The following is an 18685-nucleotide window of genomic DNA, read 5'->3' on the forward strand; positions in this document are numbered from 1 at the left end:
AATCGGGTTGGGTAGAACGACATGAGTGGTCTTATCTGGGATGAGATTAAGTACCGTTCCGCTCAATTCTTTGCCACGGGTCGATAGTCTTGCCAGAGTGAGTAATGCTTTTGGGAGTGAGGCTTTTGCGACATAGAATTCCGTGAGCAAAAGTCGTGCGTTTGTATCAAAGGTGCTGAAGTTTGGCATTGTGAGCCGAGCATACATATGTGCTTTGTTCTTCAATCGTCTGTCACAGTCCAGTACGTACAACGGTTGAGGGGCTGGAACATTTGCCTTTGCTTTCTTTGACATCACCTCCAAAATGATTTCTTCCAAGTCTTTCTTGAGGAAAAACCCATTGTACGCAGCGATAAATTCAGCGAACTGTCCTTTGGTCAATTCAGCAAACGGTATTCGTTCGAGTGAATCTTTGAGCTGTGTCTTCAAAGATGCTGGACTTATGCGCACATTTTTGTGTTCACATTCGGCTTTGGCCCAAGCCATGCACGCATCGACAATCACTGATGCACTGCACTTCGATGACACCAACTGTAGTATTTTGTCGAGAAGTTTGTGGTCGCATTCCAAGAAATTAGTCGATTTCAAAACTTCGGTTGGCTTCTCTTTGATTTCTCGTTCGCAGAATTCGATGACATTTTTCATTTCAAGCAGTAATGCCACTGAATAACCCGTACACATGTTGTTGATTTTCAATGACTTTTGCATCGGAGCTTCGCAGCGTTTCAACGCATCGGCCATCTCGTATTTCTTGCACAAATTTACCACTTGAAAGATGTGTTCCGACGACAGTCGCACTTTGCTCAAGTAGAAAAATTGCAGAAACTCTTTGAACGCGTCGCGAGATGCATCTTCAATGACAATGTCTCCTTTTTCAGGCAACGAACCGTAGAACATCCTGTGAAATACCGTACTGACGCAAGCTAAGAGAATTTTATGGGCCGCAACGCTGTCGATGCCTTCACCAAACACGAAATTCACATCAGCGGTCGTTGAATCCAGATACAACTTATCGCAATTGCTTCGTGCCAAATCGTTGTCTTCTTCGAACAACTGCTCTTTCACTGTGTCGCTCATCGTTGTGTTGACTGTAATGGAATATTGAGAAAATGGCATCAGAATACCTATTGTTGTTGCAATTTTGAAGCCAACAAAGCGTTTTTTTTCTTCATCTTTTTCTTTTGTCCATGGCGTACTTACTTTTCAACAATTTTTTTAAATCAAATTATGGCATTTTTGCAATTTTTCCGAACAATTGCGAATGTTGTTTGATTTAAATTTGTGAAATAGCTTAGACTTCGATGTGTACAGATACCAAATGAATTGTGTTGTGCAAAGAACTGTCACTTGCTCTACGCTTCAGACTTTGACAGATCTGAACGAAAACGACACACACAGTTCACGCACACATTGACTTGTGCATAGCGATTGATGAAGCAAAACAAAACATTCAACAATCTCATGTTGAGCATTGGGAACGAGACATTAGAAAACATTGTTGAATTTGGAAAAAAATTGAGCAAATTGTTTTTATTAGGTTTTCGCTTAGGTTTGCCTTTTATTCTCACAAAATATGCAACCCACGTTCCGTTTATCATGAGCTCATGGAATTTGATTCATTCTGTAACAGATTGATCAATGGAAACAATTTGATGGAAAAATCAAACTGTTGTTGTTATCATGCATACAATGAAAATCATGCATTTTTTCTATATTTTAGCACTGTTTTTTTCTTAAATGAAGTCAACTGTAATATTTGAAATAGGTCATTCATCTAACTAAGTGCTAAAATGTGGCACTGAGCTCTGATAAAATTATCATCTCTGAATTGAGACTGTGTTGATATGGACGATGGACATTGGACAATGGACATACAAAGTACAAATCCCACATTTTTCCTTTAGATCATTGATAAGTCAACAACATTGTTGTACGAATTATTTTTACACTTCAAGTTTAACTGGTGTTGCGAAGTATTCTGATAAATATCCTAGAGTTGATGTTGTACATCGTTCGATGATCTGAAAAAACGTTGAAAGGAAATGAACTATGAGATGATAAAAACAGGCAACATTGTAGCTTTTAGCATAAAGTGTTGTTATCTTATGCGCGTGGTATCCCAGAATTACTTCCATATTTCTCGGGAGAATATGAAGCATTTGTTATTCATAAACGATACTCAGAGATCAGTTTGAAACATTTTGTTGAAGTGTTTACACAAAACAGAGGCTCATAGAAAATTGAGTAAAATGAGAAACAGAGTGATTTGCATTTTGTTGCTTTTAGTGAGCATACACACTATTATATGTTCAGGAGCAATTTCTGGCTGTAGTCATTCAACTGGTTCATATAGTTATTATCATGAATATTATTCAGTGGAATTAAGTTGCAGTGACAGTTACGACGGCGATTGTACCAGTTACAAGTGGAGAAATGGCTATTATTCTTATGATACATCTTCCTGCCAATGTTACAGATACATTTTTTCAAACGGATTTAATTCAGGAGTGAAAAAATTGAAACCTTGTTTGGAAAACCGTTTTGATGAAACATTGCCGGGTCAATTCCCAAATCTGCAGATATATGATATTTCATCCACTGAAATTGAGATTTTAACGTCTTTCGGTTTGGGATTTAGTTCACTACAGAAATTGGAGGCACGTAATAATAAATTGACGAACATTTCGGGATCAGTTTTTGTGCACATGGCGAATTTGGAAGAAATAGACTTCTCGAACAACAACATAAATGGGCTGTATCAAAATGATTTCAAAGGAGCGACCAAGCTGTTAAAGATCAATTTTCAACATAATAATATTTCCATTTTGGATGAAGGATTATTTGTTTATACTCCCGACTTAACCACATTAGACCTTTCTTACAACAATATCAAAGGTCTTCGTCAAAACCACTTGAAAGGAGCGGCCAAATTGTCATTAATCAATTTTTCACATAACAATATAACCATTATAGAGACGGGGTTCTTTACACATACATGCAATTTAACTGTTATCAACTTCGCCTTTAACGAATTATCCACTTTAAATAAAAACATATTTGCGGAATTGCAAGAATTGACGCATTTGGATTTAAGTCACAACAAATTATCCACTTTGAATAAAAACATATTTGCGGAACTGAACAAATTGACGCGTTTGGACTTAAGTCACAACAAATTATCCACTTTGGATAAAAACATATTTGCGGAACTGCAAGAATTGACGCATTTGGATTTAAGTTATAATTCGATTCAAACGATTGATGGGGACTTGTTTCGAAACAACACAATATTGCAACAGCTGAATTTGGAGAATAACCCAATTCAACGTTTTGATCAGAATATACTCATTCTGTTGACTAAACCGGTTTCGGTGGATATTTCCTGTGATCATGTCAAAGAGTTCGACTCCAGCTACTTCACAGAAAACATACAATTCCAGAACGGATATGTAACCTTGTCAGAAAACAGATTAGATTATAGTAGATACTGTTTCGAGCCGTTGAAGTATTTCAACATTTCGGGAAATAAGCTTGAAAATACTCAAGAAACAATCCAGTTCCTCGGACCACCGATCGAAACGTTGGACGTATCTTCGAACTTTATGGGAAATTTGAGTGCGAAAGTCTTCGAAAAATTCATGAATTTGAAGTATTTGAATCTACAGAATACTAGACTAACTACCATCGATTCCAACACATTCTTTCCGCTTCTATTTGCTACAAGTGGAAGAAAATTGGAAGTTTTAATTCTAAATGACAATCCAATCCAGCGATTGAATTTGAATATTATTTCACCGGTGGTGAACTCGGTTGATGTGCAAGTCGATTTTGTTGAAGAGATCGACACAAGTTGTATTGGAAATTCTGTGAAAATTGATTCGAATGACAAAGATGAAATCGTTTTCACTGTGGCAAATGGCACGTTCAAATTGTGCAGCAAAGTGAGATTCAAACAAATTAGTTACTTCAATATTTCGGGAAATCAACTTCAAAACACTCAGAAACTAATTGATATGCTCGGAGCACCTATTGAAACGTTGGACTTGTCGTTGAACTTCATCGGGCCGATAAAAGCGCAGACGTTTGAAAGATTTAATAATTTGAAGTATCTAAATTTGAGCCAGACGAACTTGTCGAATTTCGGGTTCAGCACATTTTATCATCAACGCAATTTGGAAACTCTAGATTTATCATTCAACCGATTGAAAAAAGTCGATTTCACATTGTTATACCGAAATTTTCAACATTTACACACACTGCGTCTTGAAGGAAACGAACTGAATGAGTTGAACAGTGTAAACCCAGAGATTTTTCAAACCGTCAATGAACTAGGAATTTCAAAAAATCACCTCTCGTGCGAATATTTGGCCAAATTTTTACCTCAATGGCATTTACATAATGCTTTCGTACGTGTGCAATTCATCACATATCCAACGAATAAAACGAATATCGATGGAATTGACTGTTTTCATGAAAACGACGAATCGACTACATTGAGTGCCAAAACTGTAACAACATCTAGATTAACGACAACACCAACATCAGCCTCAACATTGAAAACAACAACCACGGAAAAATCCACAAGAGCCTCTCAAGATATGATTAACGTCAAGCCGAATTTCAAAGATAATTCCACTGTAACTCAACGTACAATCGACAACAATAAATCCACAACTTCCGATGTCACCGATCAAACCGCCAAAACTGAAGAAAAACCAGCCACGCGATTCGAGTGCACATTTCTATCGTCCCCTATAGACTCAGAGATAGTGCAGCTTTCCTGTGATCATATCAAAGAGATTGATACCAGTTGCATGGGAAAAAATATTCAAATCGATTCGGGAAACGATGGCGAGATCGTTTTCCATTCATCGCAAACCAACTTCGAGCTACGTTGCAGCAAAGAGAATTTCCAAAAGCTAAAGTACTTGAATATATCTGGCAATCAACTTCAAAACACTTCGCAATTGATCGCATTGCTTGGGCCATCCGTTGAAACACTGGATGTATCGTCGAATTTTATTGGGGAGCCCAGTACACAGACATTCAAGAGATTCACCAATTTAAAATATCTTAACTTGAGTAACACGAATCTTTCCACCTTTGCATACGGTACATTCTTCAATCAACAGAAACTTGAAGTGCTTGATTTGGCATTCAATCGCTTGGGACAAATCAATTTTATCAAGTTTTTGAGGAATTTCAGGAAGCTAAATACACTCAACATAGAGGGAAATGATTTGACGGAGATTAACAGCATCACTAAATCAACCTTCCCCGTACTTTCTTCACTGGCTATATCGAAAAATCGTTTTTCCTGCAATTATTTGGCAACATTCTTACTTAAGTGGGATAATTTACAACTAATTAAGAACCCTTCGGACGAAACACACATCGATGGAGTTGATTGCCATGAAGAAGTTCAAAGTATCACCAAAACCGTTGGAGTGAAATCAGGCCATGAGGTACAAACAACTACAACAACTGAATTTGATTCAAGCACACAAAATTCCGTGATTGAGAAGAAAAACTTTAAAGGAAGCAACGACATCTATAAACCCGTAGACACCGAATCAAGTTCCTTATCAGCAGATGTACGAGTATTGAAATACCTTTTTGTGGCAATGTTGGTCATGTTATTCGTAATGTGTTCTGGATATTTGGTAGTGAAAATGAAGCTCATTCAGAGAATAAAATACAACCTAGCACGCGATTCATTCGAAACCACAATGAATCAGCAATATTCTCCAGATAGCACTCACACAAGCGTAATTGAACTGTCTCAACGTGATCGTGTGCACGAATAGAGTGGACAATGGACATTCCCAATTTTCAATGTTGTATTTTGATAAATTTCATATAAAGACTTATTTGAAACTTTATTGTTTATTCATTTGAGACTTGCGCATGATTGAGTGATAAATGATTTAGATAAAAATCAAAATTCAAATAAATCAAATATAATGAAAAAGATACGAGTAATGTTCATTCTTCCTTCTCAAGTTTCCGTTCAGTATTCATTCGACATTCGTTCAGAGATTATATCAGATGCATCCTTTTCTTCACAAATTTTAAATAAAATCATTTAAGCCATGTACCTCATTTGAACGAAGCTCTCAAGGTTTTTCACTGTAAGATTTCTTATCATTAATTATGCGCCGGAATGATGTTCACAATATGGAATTTGGACATACCCATTGTTTAATTACATAGCTGTAGAAATACTAGGAAGTGCATGTATGCAACAGTCTGAGAAAAATGACAAAATATGCACCGTCCCGATGATTATAAGCCCTTCAATTTTGTATAATTTTATAATGAAAAAATTGGAACAAAACCAATGTTATAGAAATATAATAACATAGATTCTTATCGTGAAAAAACGGCAAAATAATTTGCATTATTGTAAATATACATGTATTTCTGCTGTTTTTAGATAAAGCCAAGTGTGGTGTTTAAAACAGGTCTATTATCAAAGTATGCTTCGGAACTTTGATAGAACCATCACCGAATTGACACTATGTTAGCAATGGACAATGCACATGACGCTAAAATGAATAAATAATAATAATAATAATAATCGGATATAATTCAGGAGTGAAAAAATTGAAAGCTTGTTCGGGATATCCCTTGGATGAAACATTGCCGGGTCGATTCCCAAATGTGCAGATATATGATATTTCATTCACTGAAATCGAGATTTTAACATCTGCGAACTTGAATTTTGAGTCACCACAGAAATTGAAGGCACGTAATAATAAATTGACGAACATTTCGGGATCAGTTTTTATGCACATGGCGAATTTGGAAGAAATAGACTTCTCGAACAACAACATAAATGGGCTGTATCAAAATGATTTCAAAGGAGCGACCAAGCTGTCAAATATCAATTTTCAATATAATAATATTTCCATTTTGGAGATTGTCAAAGATGAATTTCTCATACAACAAATTATCCCGTTTGGATAAAGACATTTTTGCGGAACTGGGCGAATTGACACATTTGGATTTAAGTCACAATTCAATTCAAACGATGCATGATGATGCGTTTGAAAACAACACAAAATTGAAAGTGCTGAATATTTCGGGGAATCACCTTCAAAACACTCAGAAACTAATTGATATGCTCGGAATACCAATTGAAACGTTGGACCTATCGTTGAACTTCATCGGGCCGATAAAAACGCAGACGTTTGAAAGATTTTATAATTTGAAGTATCTAAATTTGAGCCAAACGAACTTGTCGAATTTCGTATTCAGCACATTTTATCATCAACGAAGTTTGGAAACTCTTGATTTATCATTCAACCGATTGAAAAAAGTCAACTTCACATTGTTATACCGAAATTTTCAACATTTACACACACTTGGTCTTGGAGGAAACGAGTTGAATGAGTTGAATAGTGCAAACCCAACAATTTTTCCAGTTCTCAATAAACTAGGGATTTCAAAAAATCATTTCTCATGCGATTATCTGGCGTCATTCTTGCACCGATGGCATATATATGATGTGCAATTTATCACATATCCAACGAATCAAACGAATATCGTTGGAATCGACTGTTTTCATGCGGGCGACGAGTTGAGTACATTGCCCGCTACTACTGAAACACCATTTGGATCAACGATAACACCAAAATCATCATCGATATTATCAACAACGGAAAAAGAAACGACAGCCTCTCAAGATATGCCCAATGTCAAGCCGAGTTTCAAAGAAAATTCCATTGTAACTCAACATATAATTGAAAGCAATAAATCCACAACTTCCGATGTCATCGATCAAACTACCGAACCCAAAGAAAAACCACCCATGCGCTTCGATTGCACATTTCTATCGTCGACTATGTACTCAGAGACAGTGCAGCTTTCCTGTGATCATATTGAAGAGATTGATACTAGTTGCATGGGAAACAATGTTCAAATCAATTCGAGTAACGACGACGAGGTTGTTTTCCATTTGCTGCAAAACAACTCCGAACTGCGCTGCAGCAAGGAGAATTTCCAAAAGCTAAAGTACTTGAATATCTCCGGCAATCAACTTCAAAACACTTCGCAATTGATCGCATTACTTGGGCCATCCGTTGAATCACTGGATGTGTCGTCGAACTTTATTGAGGAACCCAGTGCACAGACATTCAAGGAATTAACCAACTTAAAATATCTCAATCTGAGCCGTACAAATCTTTCCACCTTTGCATACGGTACATTCTTCAATCAACGAAAGCTTCAAGTGCTGGATATTTCTTTCAATCGCTTGGAAAGAGTCGATTTCACCAATTTCTTGAGGAATTTCAGGACGTTAAGTACACTCAGCCTAGAGGGAAATGATTTGTCGGAGATTAACAGCATCACTAAAACAACCTTCCCCGCACTTGCTACACTGGCTATATCGAAAAATCGTTTTTCCTGCAATTATTTGGCAACATTCTTACTTAAGTGGGATAATTTACAACTTCTCGAAAATCCATCGGACAAAACACACATCGATGGAGTTGATTGTCATGAAGAAGTTCAAAGTATCACCAAAACCGTTGAAATGAAAACCGGCCTTGAAATACAAACAAAAACCACAACGGAATTTGTTTCAAACACACCAAATTCCCCTATTGAGAAGAAAAACTTTAAAGGAAGCAATGACAACTATAAACCCGTATACATCGAATCAACTTCTATATCATCAGATGTACGAGTGTTGAAATATCTTCTTGTGGCAATATTCGTAATGTTATTCGTAATGTGTTCTGGATATATGGTAGTGAAATCGAAGCTCATTCAGAGAATAAGATACAACCCAGCACGTGATTCCTTCGAAACTGCAATAAATCAGCATTATTCTCCAGATAGCACTCACACAAGCGTAATTGAACTGGCTCAACGTAAAAATGTGAACGAACAGATTTAAAATTTTCAATTTTCCAATTTCACACTGTATTTTGATCAACCTTACATAAAGAATTTTTTGAATCATGACAGTATTTCTTGTACTTTTTACAAGTCTCCTTACGAAATTAGATCGGAAATGATAAAAGCATCTATAAAAAGAAAAAAAACCACTCGAATAATTCACAAAATTGGTCTTGAAACAATGACAAATTCTTTTAACACAAATTGAATACAGAACATTTTGTCATTTTTGTACGAAATTTTATTTAATCTAAGTAAGGGCATTTGATTCCATCGAATAAATGTTGAAACATGATGAATATGATCAGTAACACGGAAATAAAGTAAAAACTAGTTCAATAAATGGTAAGCACTATAGCTTCAATAGGCCTGAGATTTAAGGTAGCTTCTTGTTCTTAAAATAAATCAGTTTATTTATCATCGTTCAAGAAGGTACTCCAATCGTTACATGTTCATAATAGGTAAGTAAGATGCATCTAAACCTCTGATCGCTGTAGAACTAAACCTGTAACTAGGCCATAGCCACTGCTGAAATGAATTTCAATACTATTTCCTAATTCTACCATTGAACTAAGCGGTATTCTTGGCCAACGAATGCTTTCGATTCCGTTGTTTGGCTCGACATAAATACCATACTCAATGTTTGGATCGATGATAATTGATTTCGTTAATTTGATGTGCGATTCTTCCGTTGAAGAGAGTGAAATGTCGATGATAACCAGAGGTTCATTTTTGCCAATAACAAAAGCAGCCCGACAACTAATACCGAAATATTGTGACAACTCGGATGGTTCCAATCGAGCGCAATAGAATCCAGTTAGTAGTAGCTTTGAGTTCGATGTAAAATAGCTCAAAACGGGTGACACAAACCAAGAATATCCTTCAATCAAACTTCCAGCCACCCGTCGATCACAAATCAATTTCCCAGAATTCTCCTCAATTTCACTTTTCATCTTTTTCGTTGGTTCATTTTTGGCCATTATTTTCAAAATGATCCGATGTAAATCGTCTTCTTTGAAAAATCCTTCGTAAGTGTTGATGAATTGTGAGAATTTCTCCGCATTCAATTCGTTAAAAGGGATCCACTTGAATGAGTATTCGAGTTTTGAGCGAAGATTTTCCGATGTTTCACGCAATTTTTCTCTTTCACACTCAGCCTTAGCCCAGGTCATACACGTATCAACCACAATTGATGCACAGCACCTTGACGACACCAATCGAAGTATTTTGTTGAATAACTTTGCATCACATTCCGAAAACCCCGTTGTCTGTAGCACTTCTAGTGCATTTTCTCGAATGTTTTGCTCACAAAATTCGACGACATTTTCTAGTTCGAGTAGAAGAGCCACTTCATAGCCAGAGCACACATCGTTGATGTTAAAGGTCAATGACCTTTTCAATGGAGTTTCACACACTTTTATCCCCTGGATCACTTCGTATTTTTTACACAAATTCGATACTTCGATAATATTTTCGCCGGTTAAACGCACTCTGGTCAAGTAAAAAAGCTGCAAAAACTCTTTGAATGCTTCGGCAGTGGCGTCAACGATCGGAATTTTTGCCTTTTCCTTCAACGAACCGTAGAACATCGTTTCGAATACCGGGCTGCTGATCGATAAAATGATTTTATGGGCAGGCACACTTTCGATACGGTCAGAACCAGCTCCGAATATGAAATTAAGATCGGCTGTATTCGAGTCCAGATAGAATTTTTCACAACCTTCTCGCACCAAGTCATTGTTTTCTTCGAATGTTTTTTCACACATTTCAACTGATCAAGTGAATCGCACTGAATTCAAATAATCAAGTTTTGTAAACGGTATTAAAGTGATTACTGTGTTTATTCATTTGAAACCGAGACGTTAAACTGAATCGTGTCTTGAGTTATTTCCCTCTTTACCTTTTCTACCTCGTCTTCACATTAATCTTCGGTTACGAACACAACAGTGAGATCAGCTTGTTGATTGTTGCTTTTGACATCAACATATTTATTGAAATCACTTCATTCAAGGGAACGCACTCACAATCGAACTTTGTCAATTGCCTTATCAATCGAACAAATCCACTACAGTCCAATGCACTCACAATCAATATTTTCTGGTGAACTTTTCAATGACCCTGATATTACAGTGAATAATGTTCACTGAAAAAGTTATTCAATACTATGCGGTTGGATGGCATAATGTTGATTGGAACAGATGCACGATTATCGTGATAAGCAGTAGCTAAATATACTTGAACATTCAATCCTTTGTATGAAATATGTGATTAAATAATTTTCTGACCCAAACTTGAACTTCGTAATTTGAAATGAAATTATTTCCCTAGCAATTAATGTGGGATGCCAAATGGAATAGTATCGAGGAACTTCATGGCATAAATCAGTTTCGTTATGTGTAATAGTCTATTCACATGATGTAAGATTTTCTTAAAATGGAAACGAGTTGAAGCTTATATCAATATTAGTAACGTGGGACATAGCTTGATAAGAGTGGAACAGAAAATTAAAATTAAAATAGTATCCGCCATTCAATAAGCGAGAAAAATCAATGTCACTGTTATGTATAAAGTATGTGGACCGTAAAACATTCTCAAAATTGATTAGTCAATCTTTTAGGTACTTTATTTCGAAAGAATAATCCAAAATAAACGAGCTGTACTCAAAACTTACTGTAATTTGATGATTTTTAATAGGGGAATTTTCATTTAAACCATGACCAACTGTGAAATGATTTTGTTCCAATGACGTTCCACTGAAATAACGGTCGTAATTCAAGGAATATGAAAATAAAAACTAACGTTATTGATTCAACAATATTGAAAAATTATTCGGTGTTCAAACATACGGTCAAATCGACGGCTCAACACCTTTTAACCAAAATCAAACAAAATCTCAACTAGACAGTTTACTTAACTGATTGCATTCAGTTAATTGTGGGATTAAATTCAAAGAATTCTTCTCATTGAGAATTTTATCGATTCAACATGGCATCATATATCGCTTTTTCCATGTTGTGTTTAGGTTCGAAACGTTTTTTTTATTTCCTTGACATTTAATTTAATTTTAAAAATAAATAAATTCTTCGAAGATTGATAATTTAAGCTAAAAAGTAAAGTTAATCTACTGTTCGATTTTGTTTACTTTCGATTTTGACTCTTTTTTTCGCTTGCATTCTAACTTTTACGAAATTGCATTGTTTTCAACTGTTGCAGCTATATTCGTTCTGGGTCATAGTCATGGCGAAGAAGAAGCCTCTGTACTCGGCCAGAATGTAGATAACGGAGTATCGTTTAACAGAGACAAAAAATGTGGCCCAGGTCATATCGAATATTATAAAATTGAAAGCAATGGTCATGTTGTAGTCAAACTGGACACGTTGAAGATACCAAACTATACCGCCCGAACAAATTTGTTACCTTTGATTGGTTCAGCTCATCGCAATAATGCATTAGTCATGCTGTATACCAATAACTGTCAAATATATGACTATGGATTTGCAGAGATTGCAATTCTTAGCAATAACTCCCATTATACTTGTCATTAATTGGTGACGAACTTATCTAGCAGAGGAAATAAAATATTCAGCATGAACAATTCAATCGATTCAGTCATCTTGGAAGATAGTTTAGAATGAGTCATTTTTTATGATGTTTGTCAATAGTCATAATTATAAAATTAAATAAAACTAATGAAAATACGATTCCAATGTGATCTAATCGTTTAAGTGGAACAACAATTTCGTTTTATTTCGTCATTAATTTGAAAGTGTAAAATTAACGCTGTGAATTTTGATTTGATTCCGTTTAAGATATTGCATAAGAGAGAATTTCACAAGCTTTCTCACTAATTCTTGCTATAGTATCGAGCTTATCAAATGTTTCCGTCCGCAATTTTAATTTTAGAATTGTTTTGATTTTGACGAAATTAATTTGCACTAATTAGTGCATGGTTGGTTATATAACTATATATCGAAGGGGACGGGTTACTAGAAAGTTTTTTAGCCCAGTTTTTGTAGTTTGGCAATGCGTTGACTACTTTTCAGTTAGTTTTCAATTGCTGAAAACTCATTCTTTTTCGTTTTTTTGACTTTTTTGAAAAATTTACACTAGGTGAACTCGAAAATGTAGGTCACTTACAGCCCTAAGATTTTGGTTTTCCGATTTTCTATCGAAAACAAGACACCATGCAAATTTTTAGCCAATTCGGAAAGGGTCGATCCAATTCTTGGTCGATTTCGTGTGGAATGGTCGATAGGTAAATTTGGAAGCCATAATCTGGAAAGAGATTCGCTATAGGAATATTTCTCTATGAATTCAGCCAATATTCATACACAATTAGACTCTTTGAATTGATTTTACATCTATTCCAGTACAATTTAGCCTTGTCGATTATTTTTCGTGTGATTTAATAGTATGATTTTTCGACCCTTTTGCTATCAAAGCGAAAAATCAATGGTAGATGAAAGTGTGTTGAGAACACGACATAAAACTGTAACCGAATGCAAGCACACAATTTGATCAAGGTTGATTTTCTGCTGATGAAATTTATAACTTCTTTACTGCGATAATATTCAGTGTGAGTTCTTCGAGTCGATCAAAGAAAAACAGACTTCTGGACATTTGATCCGATTCATCTCACTTATTCTGCAACCAATCGTGATTTTCCGTCGACGGCCAAATTATCAACGTCAGCAAAATTACAGTTCCTCAAATTTTCGAATCTGTTTCCCATAACTGTCTGAATAGTTTTATTGTAATATCATTCGCAAAAATCAATTTAGCTTGCTACTTGAGCCGCTCTATGTTTTTGCCGAAGGCAGAATATCTTATCTCTTATCATAGTCTAATTTTACATATACATTTAACCTACGTTTGATCTGCACTTCTTTCACTTTAAAAGTACGTATAGGTTTTTTAATCGGAAAAACATTTTTATCGGTATTTTTTATGATGTTGTGCACCAAGCAACGTTATTCAGAGAAATGGTTCAGTGCCAATGTACTGCAGTTTGTCTGGAAGCGAACCAAATATTGAAAATTTACCTATGTTCGAGTCAATTCTAGAAATCACCATGTGCGACATTTTCTGATTGTTAAACTAGAACACTTGAATGACCCACATTTCGAATTTCTGTCACCAAATCACAATTTATTCATGATTTTACTGGGAACAATTGCAAATGCAATATGTTTCCCTCGATTGTTTTTACTTTTGAATTTTAGGGCGGAAATGTGCTCATTACACGAATGTCGATAGCATAAATAACTTTCCTATTGCAACAGAGGCGTGGCAATGCATTCATCACAGCCACATTACAAAACCGGGTGAAGCTTTCAAAAAACAAACCACGATACATGACATGTTACTGTATAGAAATGTTGATATTTTAGTATTAACCCTCTAATGCATTAATTTTTCCCAGGCCTGGGAGTACTGAGGCTTGGTTGATTTTTGGGCATAGATAATCAAAAAAATATTCATAATCCTAGATTCCACATGGTTTAGTCAGGAAATGCGATTGACATAAATCAGAGAACAATCAAATCCATTGTTTAAAAGTGTCAAAAATTTGTCTTATTTTGAAATGGAATAATTTATTTTGTCAAATTTTTGTTTTTACACACATTCTTGTTTATAACTCAACAAACATTTGATGTAGACTAATAGTGCAAAAGACAAAATTATAGAGGACACCTTGGCGACTATTGATGCAATGTGACACGACGTACGGTTTACGCTATACATGCGTTCAAATGTTGCCCGTCTAAAGACGGTTGTATGCATTAGAGGGTTAACTCCCCATGAGTGGGCCACTCAACCGATTTTCATTTCAACAGCATCAAAGTCAAAATGTCAAAAAATGAGTTTGATAGTTACGACATGATCCAATGACATATCGAATTTATTAGTGCTATTAGTGTACCAATCACTGATTGACAATGAGCGTCATCAAAGTTGACCATTTTCAATGGGTATATATAAGCAATGATGTCGATTTCATTCATCCAGTCGTGCTGTGACTTCGAAAGCTATCGATAATACGTTCGATAAGAAAAATTACAAAAAGTTTGCAAATTATTTCAAATCAAAAATTGCAATTCAATTAGATACACAGTGTATGCGGCAGTGTGGAACATCTCTTTTACCTCCTGAACTAGCTTTCCACTTTATTCCATACTCACTGTGTTCTGAATTTTACATTTCAGTGCAAATTTTGAACTTAAACCGTCATTCTTGCAAGTTCATCATTCAAAATTTCGAGATAAATAAATAGACAAGATAAACGAGCTAGAGGACAAAGTGAATCACTTGTAATGGCCAAATACAAAGTGTTGAAATATAATCAAGTCTTCATGAGTAGGCTTGGAATTTATTCACATCGTGTAGATGGATCGATGGTTGAATTTCACAAATCTGCTCTCGCTTACTTCATTTTATTCCACTTGATTATGGTCATAATTTCGTGTATCGTGTTTGTGCACATCTCACCGGATTTTACGAAACAATTGGAAGCAATTCTACTCATTGTTGCAGCTTCTCAAGCCATTGGGTCTTACTTGAACGTGACACTGAATAGGAAGGAAGTGAAGAGTTTGCATCTGAAATTGCAAGATATCGTTGATAAAGGTAATGAGTAATTAACTGAAAAAATTTATTTTTGACATCACATTTTTATTTTCCAAATACTTTTCAAGTTTATTTAATTCATAAGGCAGTTTCTATACAATCTTTCCCCTTTAAAATTGTCTGCCATACTTTTGTTGCCAAAAACCTTGTTTGCCAATTATTTTCGTTTTTAATTCTAAATTAGAGTCAATGTGCATTTTTCCTAATATCTAATTTTTTTTCATTTTCTTCTTTTCTTTTCAATTGTGTCAACAAACTCTCATCTAGGCCGAGAAAATGATGCAGCCAACATTTACTGGAGCACCGAGCAAATGTGTCGCAAATACACGAAACTAATTTTTGGTTACATTTTTTGTCATCAATCGACATTTGGAGCTGCTCTCCTCTATTCTTTTTACCTCATTCGCTTTGGAAATTTCGATACGTCGACATGGTTTTTGCCTTTCACCATGGTCGTTCCATTCGATACAAGTTCTGTCGAGGGATGGTACTGGTTTTGGTTCATTCAATTCAGTGCTAGTCTTTCGTACATCATGTGCATGGTGTCAGTTTCGTCGTACTTTATGTGCTGCTGCTTTTACATTGAGGCAATTTGTGATCGTTTTGGCGTCATTATAAACTCGATTCGCAAGAGTGTCAAACAAAATCAAATTGAAAAAGATAAGCCAAAATTCCTTGAAAATCGGTCCAAAATTAGGGATCAAATTCATGATGCAATCGATCTTCATGTTAATATTTTCCAGTGAGTTTGGTACTTTAATTTGAATTTTTCAATAAATTTACACTCTAGTATAGTTTTCAAATGAATTCAGTGTAATATCTAGGTGTAATATTGTACCCTCACTAACATAGATAGGTTTTGTGCTGATATATTGAAAAAAGGAGGAAAAAGATTAAAAAGATAATTATGAAAAAAAGATCAGAGCTCTCATTTTGTATATGCCATTTTGTATATTTCGAGCTATTAGTAACGGGTGTTTCTTTTAACGTTTTTTTTTTCAATAGGGTTTTTTTTTGACAACCTAGTTGACATTTGGTAGCCATTTTTTTCCATTGTATTCAGTTTTCATTGCAATTTAATGTCCGACATACAGTTTGGGGATATGACCACCTCCCCTCCTTTTTGACGGTCTTCAGGACACAAAATTTTTCGACCTGATTTTTTTTTCTTTTTCCCGCTTATAATTGGCGACAAAAGTTATTTCGTGCTCAAAATATGGTCGGGTTTTGGCCTAAATTTGCATGAAATAATGAAACAAATACGAATTAGTCCAAAACTCATTAGTGCAGAGTGACAAAATCTGTTTTTGAGCAGTAATCTGGTTTCATCAAGCAGTCTCTGTTCATAGCCATTTGGGTAATACCCAAAAACAAAGTGTCCACTGTTTTTGACAAAATTGGCCTGGTTGGTCACCGGATTAAATAAAATGTCCATATCATAGCATATTTTGAGCAAAAAAATCAATTAACTGAAGAAACTGTCTCCTGATAGGTTTTTCCCCCCAAAATTCCGAATATGCAATCTGTACATCATCCAACAAAATGACCCTATTTTACGGCTATGGGCTACTCCCCTCCGTGGGGATACATGAATTCATTTGTTTACTCAGATGAAATGCAACGATTTACACTTCAAAGTCTAACAAAATTCATAAAATTTTGAGAGTATGACCTGAAAATCTTCCAAAATAGCTCAAAAATGGACTTTCAGGAGGGGTGGGTAAAAAAGGAGAGGAGGTGGTCATATCCCCAAACTGTATGTCGGACATTAAATTGCAAGGTTTTATCTATCAAATAAACCAAGCGGTACGATCAAAATATCGGAATTTGTGCCTTTTATTTGAAATTAAAAAAAAAAATTAAAAAAAAACACCCTTTAGTTGCTATTTATAGGCAATAGCTGTTGATATTTTGTAATAGCAGCTACCGAGTTTGCAGTACAAAATCCCAGATTTAGCGTTCCCGTAGGGAATGAGTACTGAAGGACTTTACTTCCAGAATACATTGGACCAGGTCGGGTCCACCTACTCCACAAGATTCCAGCTCAGCCAATATTTCAAAAGTTTTTACTATTTTTGTTTTCGGCTTATATCAAAAAATAGCGTTCATGAAATATTTGCGGAGCTGGAAGTGAATCTTGTGGAGGAGTGAACCTGACCTGATCCAATGTGTTCTGGAAGTAGAAGTGCTTTAGCATTCATCCCTTCGGGACGGTGGATCGATTTATTTTTTGTCCCATTCCGCTCGGATCATCCTCAATTTGACTTCCCAAATCTGAAATTTTGTACTGCGAACTCGGTAGCTGCTATTACAATATACCAACAGCTATTGCCTATAAATAGCAACTACTAATAGCTCGAAATATAGGCATATACAAAATGAGAGCTCTGAAAAAGACAAATATGAATTTGGCAAAAGTATCTTTTTTTATTCAACAGAATCTTCAAGATGGTGTCCAATATCAATAGCGGAACAATATTTGCTCTCCTCCCTGTGAATGCAATTTTTCTTGGAATATCAATGTACAGCACAGAAAACGTAAGTCATTCTCATTGAATTTTTTTTCGGAGAAAATTTTCATCCAATTTTCAGTCAGTCGCGGATATGTCGCCCGCATTCATGCTTTACAACGTACTTTGTATTGTGAGCTCAGTTATGTGGCCATACTTTTTCGCCCACTTTGCAACCAAAATCACTGAGCGGGTTTCATCCATTGGCGACGTTGTCTACGATTCGAATTGGTATGATTATCCCATCGAATTCAGGAGATACATCGTGTTGATCATCGCTCGTTCCCATCAAGAGGTAAACTTCACTGGATTCAATTTGATCAGTTGCACATTGGCGGGTTTTGGAAAGGTACTAAACTATTTGGCAGATTTTTTCCTAGTTCTAATTTATAGAATATTCATTTGTGAGTACTTTTTTCCCGATAGAGTTTCAATTGATTTTTTTCTGATTATCGATTTTTTTCATAATTTACAATAAAATGAAAATTCATTCCACATGAATCTTATTTCCTTGCAGATTGTAAGATCTTCTTGCTCTTTCTACTTACTTTTCCGAAGTTTTGCCCAGCAGTAAAGTGATGACATTATTGGTGTTGGAGGCACAGCCAAAAATGCCGAAACTTTTTCTTCAACAATGAACA

General features: G+C 35.5%; 4 protein-coding genes across 4 annotated transcripts; 2 read left to right on the forward strand and 2 right to left on the reverse strand.

Moving 5' to 3' along the window:
- Positions 1 to 31: 31 nt before the first annotated feature.
- On the reverse strand, positions 32 to 2457 carry LOC129570359 (BTB/POZ domain-containing protein 3-like). Its single transcript, XM_055449932.1, has 3 exons — positions 2424 to 2457; positions 206 to 1088; positions 32 to 35 (listed from the first exon to the last, which is right to left on the reverse strand). The coding sequence occupies exons 1-3, from the start codon at positions 2455 to 2457 to the stop codon at positions 32 to 34; spliced, it is 921 nt and encodes a 306-aa protein (XP_055305907.1).
- Positions 2458 to 2589: 132 nt separating this feature from the next.
- On the forward strand, positions 2590 to 8905 carry LOC129570360 (uncharacterized). Its single transcript, XM_055449933.1, has 4 exons — positions 2590 to 5799; positions 6596 to 6747; positions 6866 to 8519; positions 8760 to 8905. Exons 1-4 carry the CDS (start codon positions 2706 to 2708, stop codon positions 8903 to 8905), a joined length of 5046 nt encoding a protein of 1681 aa, XP_055305908.1. The 5' UTR covers positions 2590 to 2705.
- Positions 8906 to 9383: 478 nt separating this feature from the next.
- On the reverse strand, positions 9384 to 10673 carry LOC129570361 (BTB/POZ domain-containing protein 6-B-like). The gene is made up of 2 exons (XM_055449935.1): positions 10111 to 10673; positions 9384 to 9666 (listed from the first exon to the last, which is right to left on the reverse strand). The coding sequence occupies exons 1-2, from the start codon at positions 10671 to 10673 to the stop codon at positions 9384 to 9386; spliced, it is 846 nt and encodes a 281-aa protein (XP_055305910.1).
- A 4951-nt stretch (positions 10674 to 15624) lies between these two features.
- LOC129570341 (odorant receptor 22c-like) lies at positions 15625 to 18659 on the forward strand. Its single transcript, XM_055449910.1, has 4 exons — positions 15625 to 16276; positions 17973 to 18072; positions 18127 to 18393; positions 18562 to 18659. Exons 1-4 carry the CDS (start codon positions 15846 to 15848, stop codon positions 18616 to 18618), a joined length of 855 nt encoding a protein of 284 aa, XP_055305885.1. The 5' UTR covers positions 15625 to 15845; the 3' UTR covers positions 18619 to 18659.
- The last annotated feature ends 26 nt before the right edge of the window (positions 18660 to 18685 follow it).

The sequence above is a fragment of the Sitodiplosis mosellana genome, unplaced genomic scaffold (assembly GCF_009176505.1).
Source record: "Sitodiplosis mosellana isolate CC-2019 unplaced genomic scaffold, AAFC_SMos_1.0 Smas_scaffold_54, whole genome shotgun sequence".
Classification (NCBI taxonomy): domain Eukaryota; kingdom Metazoa; phylum Arthropoda; class Insecta; order Diptera; family Cecidomyiidae; genus Sitodiplosis; species Sitodiplosis mosellana.

What these genes read in the sequence shown, in the direction of transcription:
- LOC129570359 (XM_055449932.1), bottom strand. Translation starts at nt 2,457, where the DNA reads ATGTATCATAAGAATAATAGCCATTTCTCCACTT. An exon ending in TAATAGCCATTTCTCCACTT is followed by an intron (nt 1,089 to 2,423) that starts GTAACTGGTACA and finishes ATTCCATTACAG; the next exon opens with TCAACACAACGATGAGCGAC.
- LOC129570361 (XM_055449935.1), bottom strand. Translation starts at nt 10,673, where the DNA reads ATGTGTGAAAAAACATTCGAAGAAAACAATGACTTGGTGCGAGAAGGT. An exon ending in CTTCGATTGGTGTCGTCAAG is followed by an intron (nt 9,667 to 10,110) that starts GTGCTGTGCATC and finishes TTTCGGTATTAG; the next exon opens with TTGTCGGGCTGCTTTTGTTA.
- LOC129570360 (XM_055449933.1), top strand. Translation starts at nt 2,706, where the DNA reads ATGGCGAATTTGGAAGAAATAGACTTCTCGAACAACAACATAAATGGG. An exon ending in GTCTCAACGTGATCGTGTGC is followed by an intron (nt 5,800 to 6,595) that starts ACGAATAGAGTG and finishes GATATAATTCAG; the next exon opens with GAGTGAAAAAATTGAAAGCT. An exon ending in AGTCACCACAGAAATTGAAG is followed by an intron (nt 6,748 to 6,865) that starts GCACGTAATAAT and finishes ATGATTTCAAAG; the next exon opens with GAGCGACCAAGCTGTCAAAT.
- LOC129570341 (XM_055449910.1), top strand. Translation starts at nt 15,846, where the DNA reads ATGTGTCGCAAATACACGAAACTAATTTTTGGTTACATTTTTTGTCAT. An exon ending in CTTCATGTTAATATTTTCCA is followed by an intron (nt 16,277 to 17,972) that starts GTGAGTTTGGTA and finishes TTTATTCAACAG; the next exon opens with AATCTTCAAGATGGTGTCCA. An exon ending in CATTGGCGGGTTTTGGAAAG is followed by an intron (nt 18,394 to 18,561) that starts GTACTAAACTAT and finishes ATTTCCTTGCAG; the next exon opens with ATTGTAAGATCTTCTTGCTC.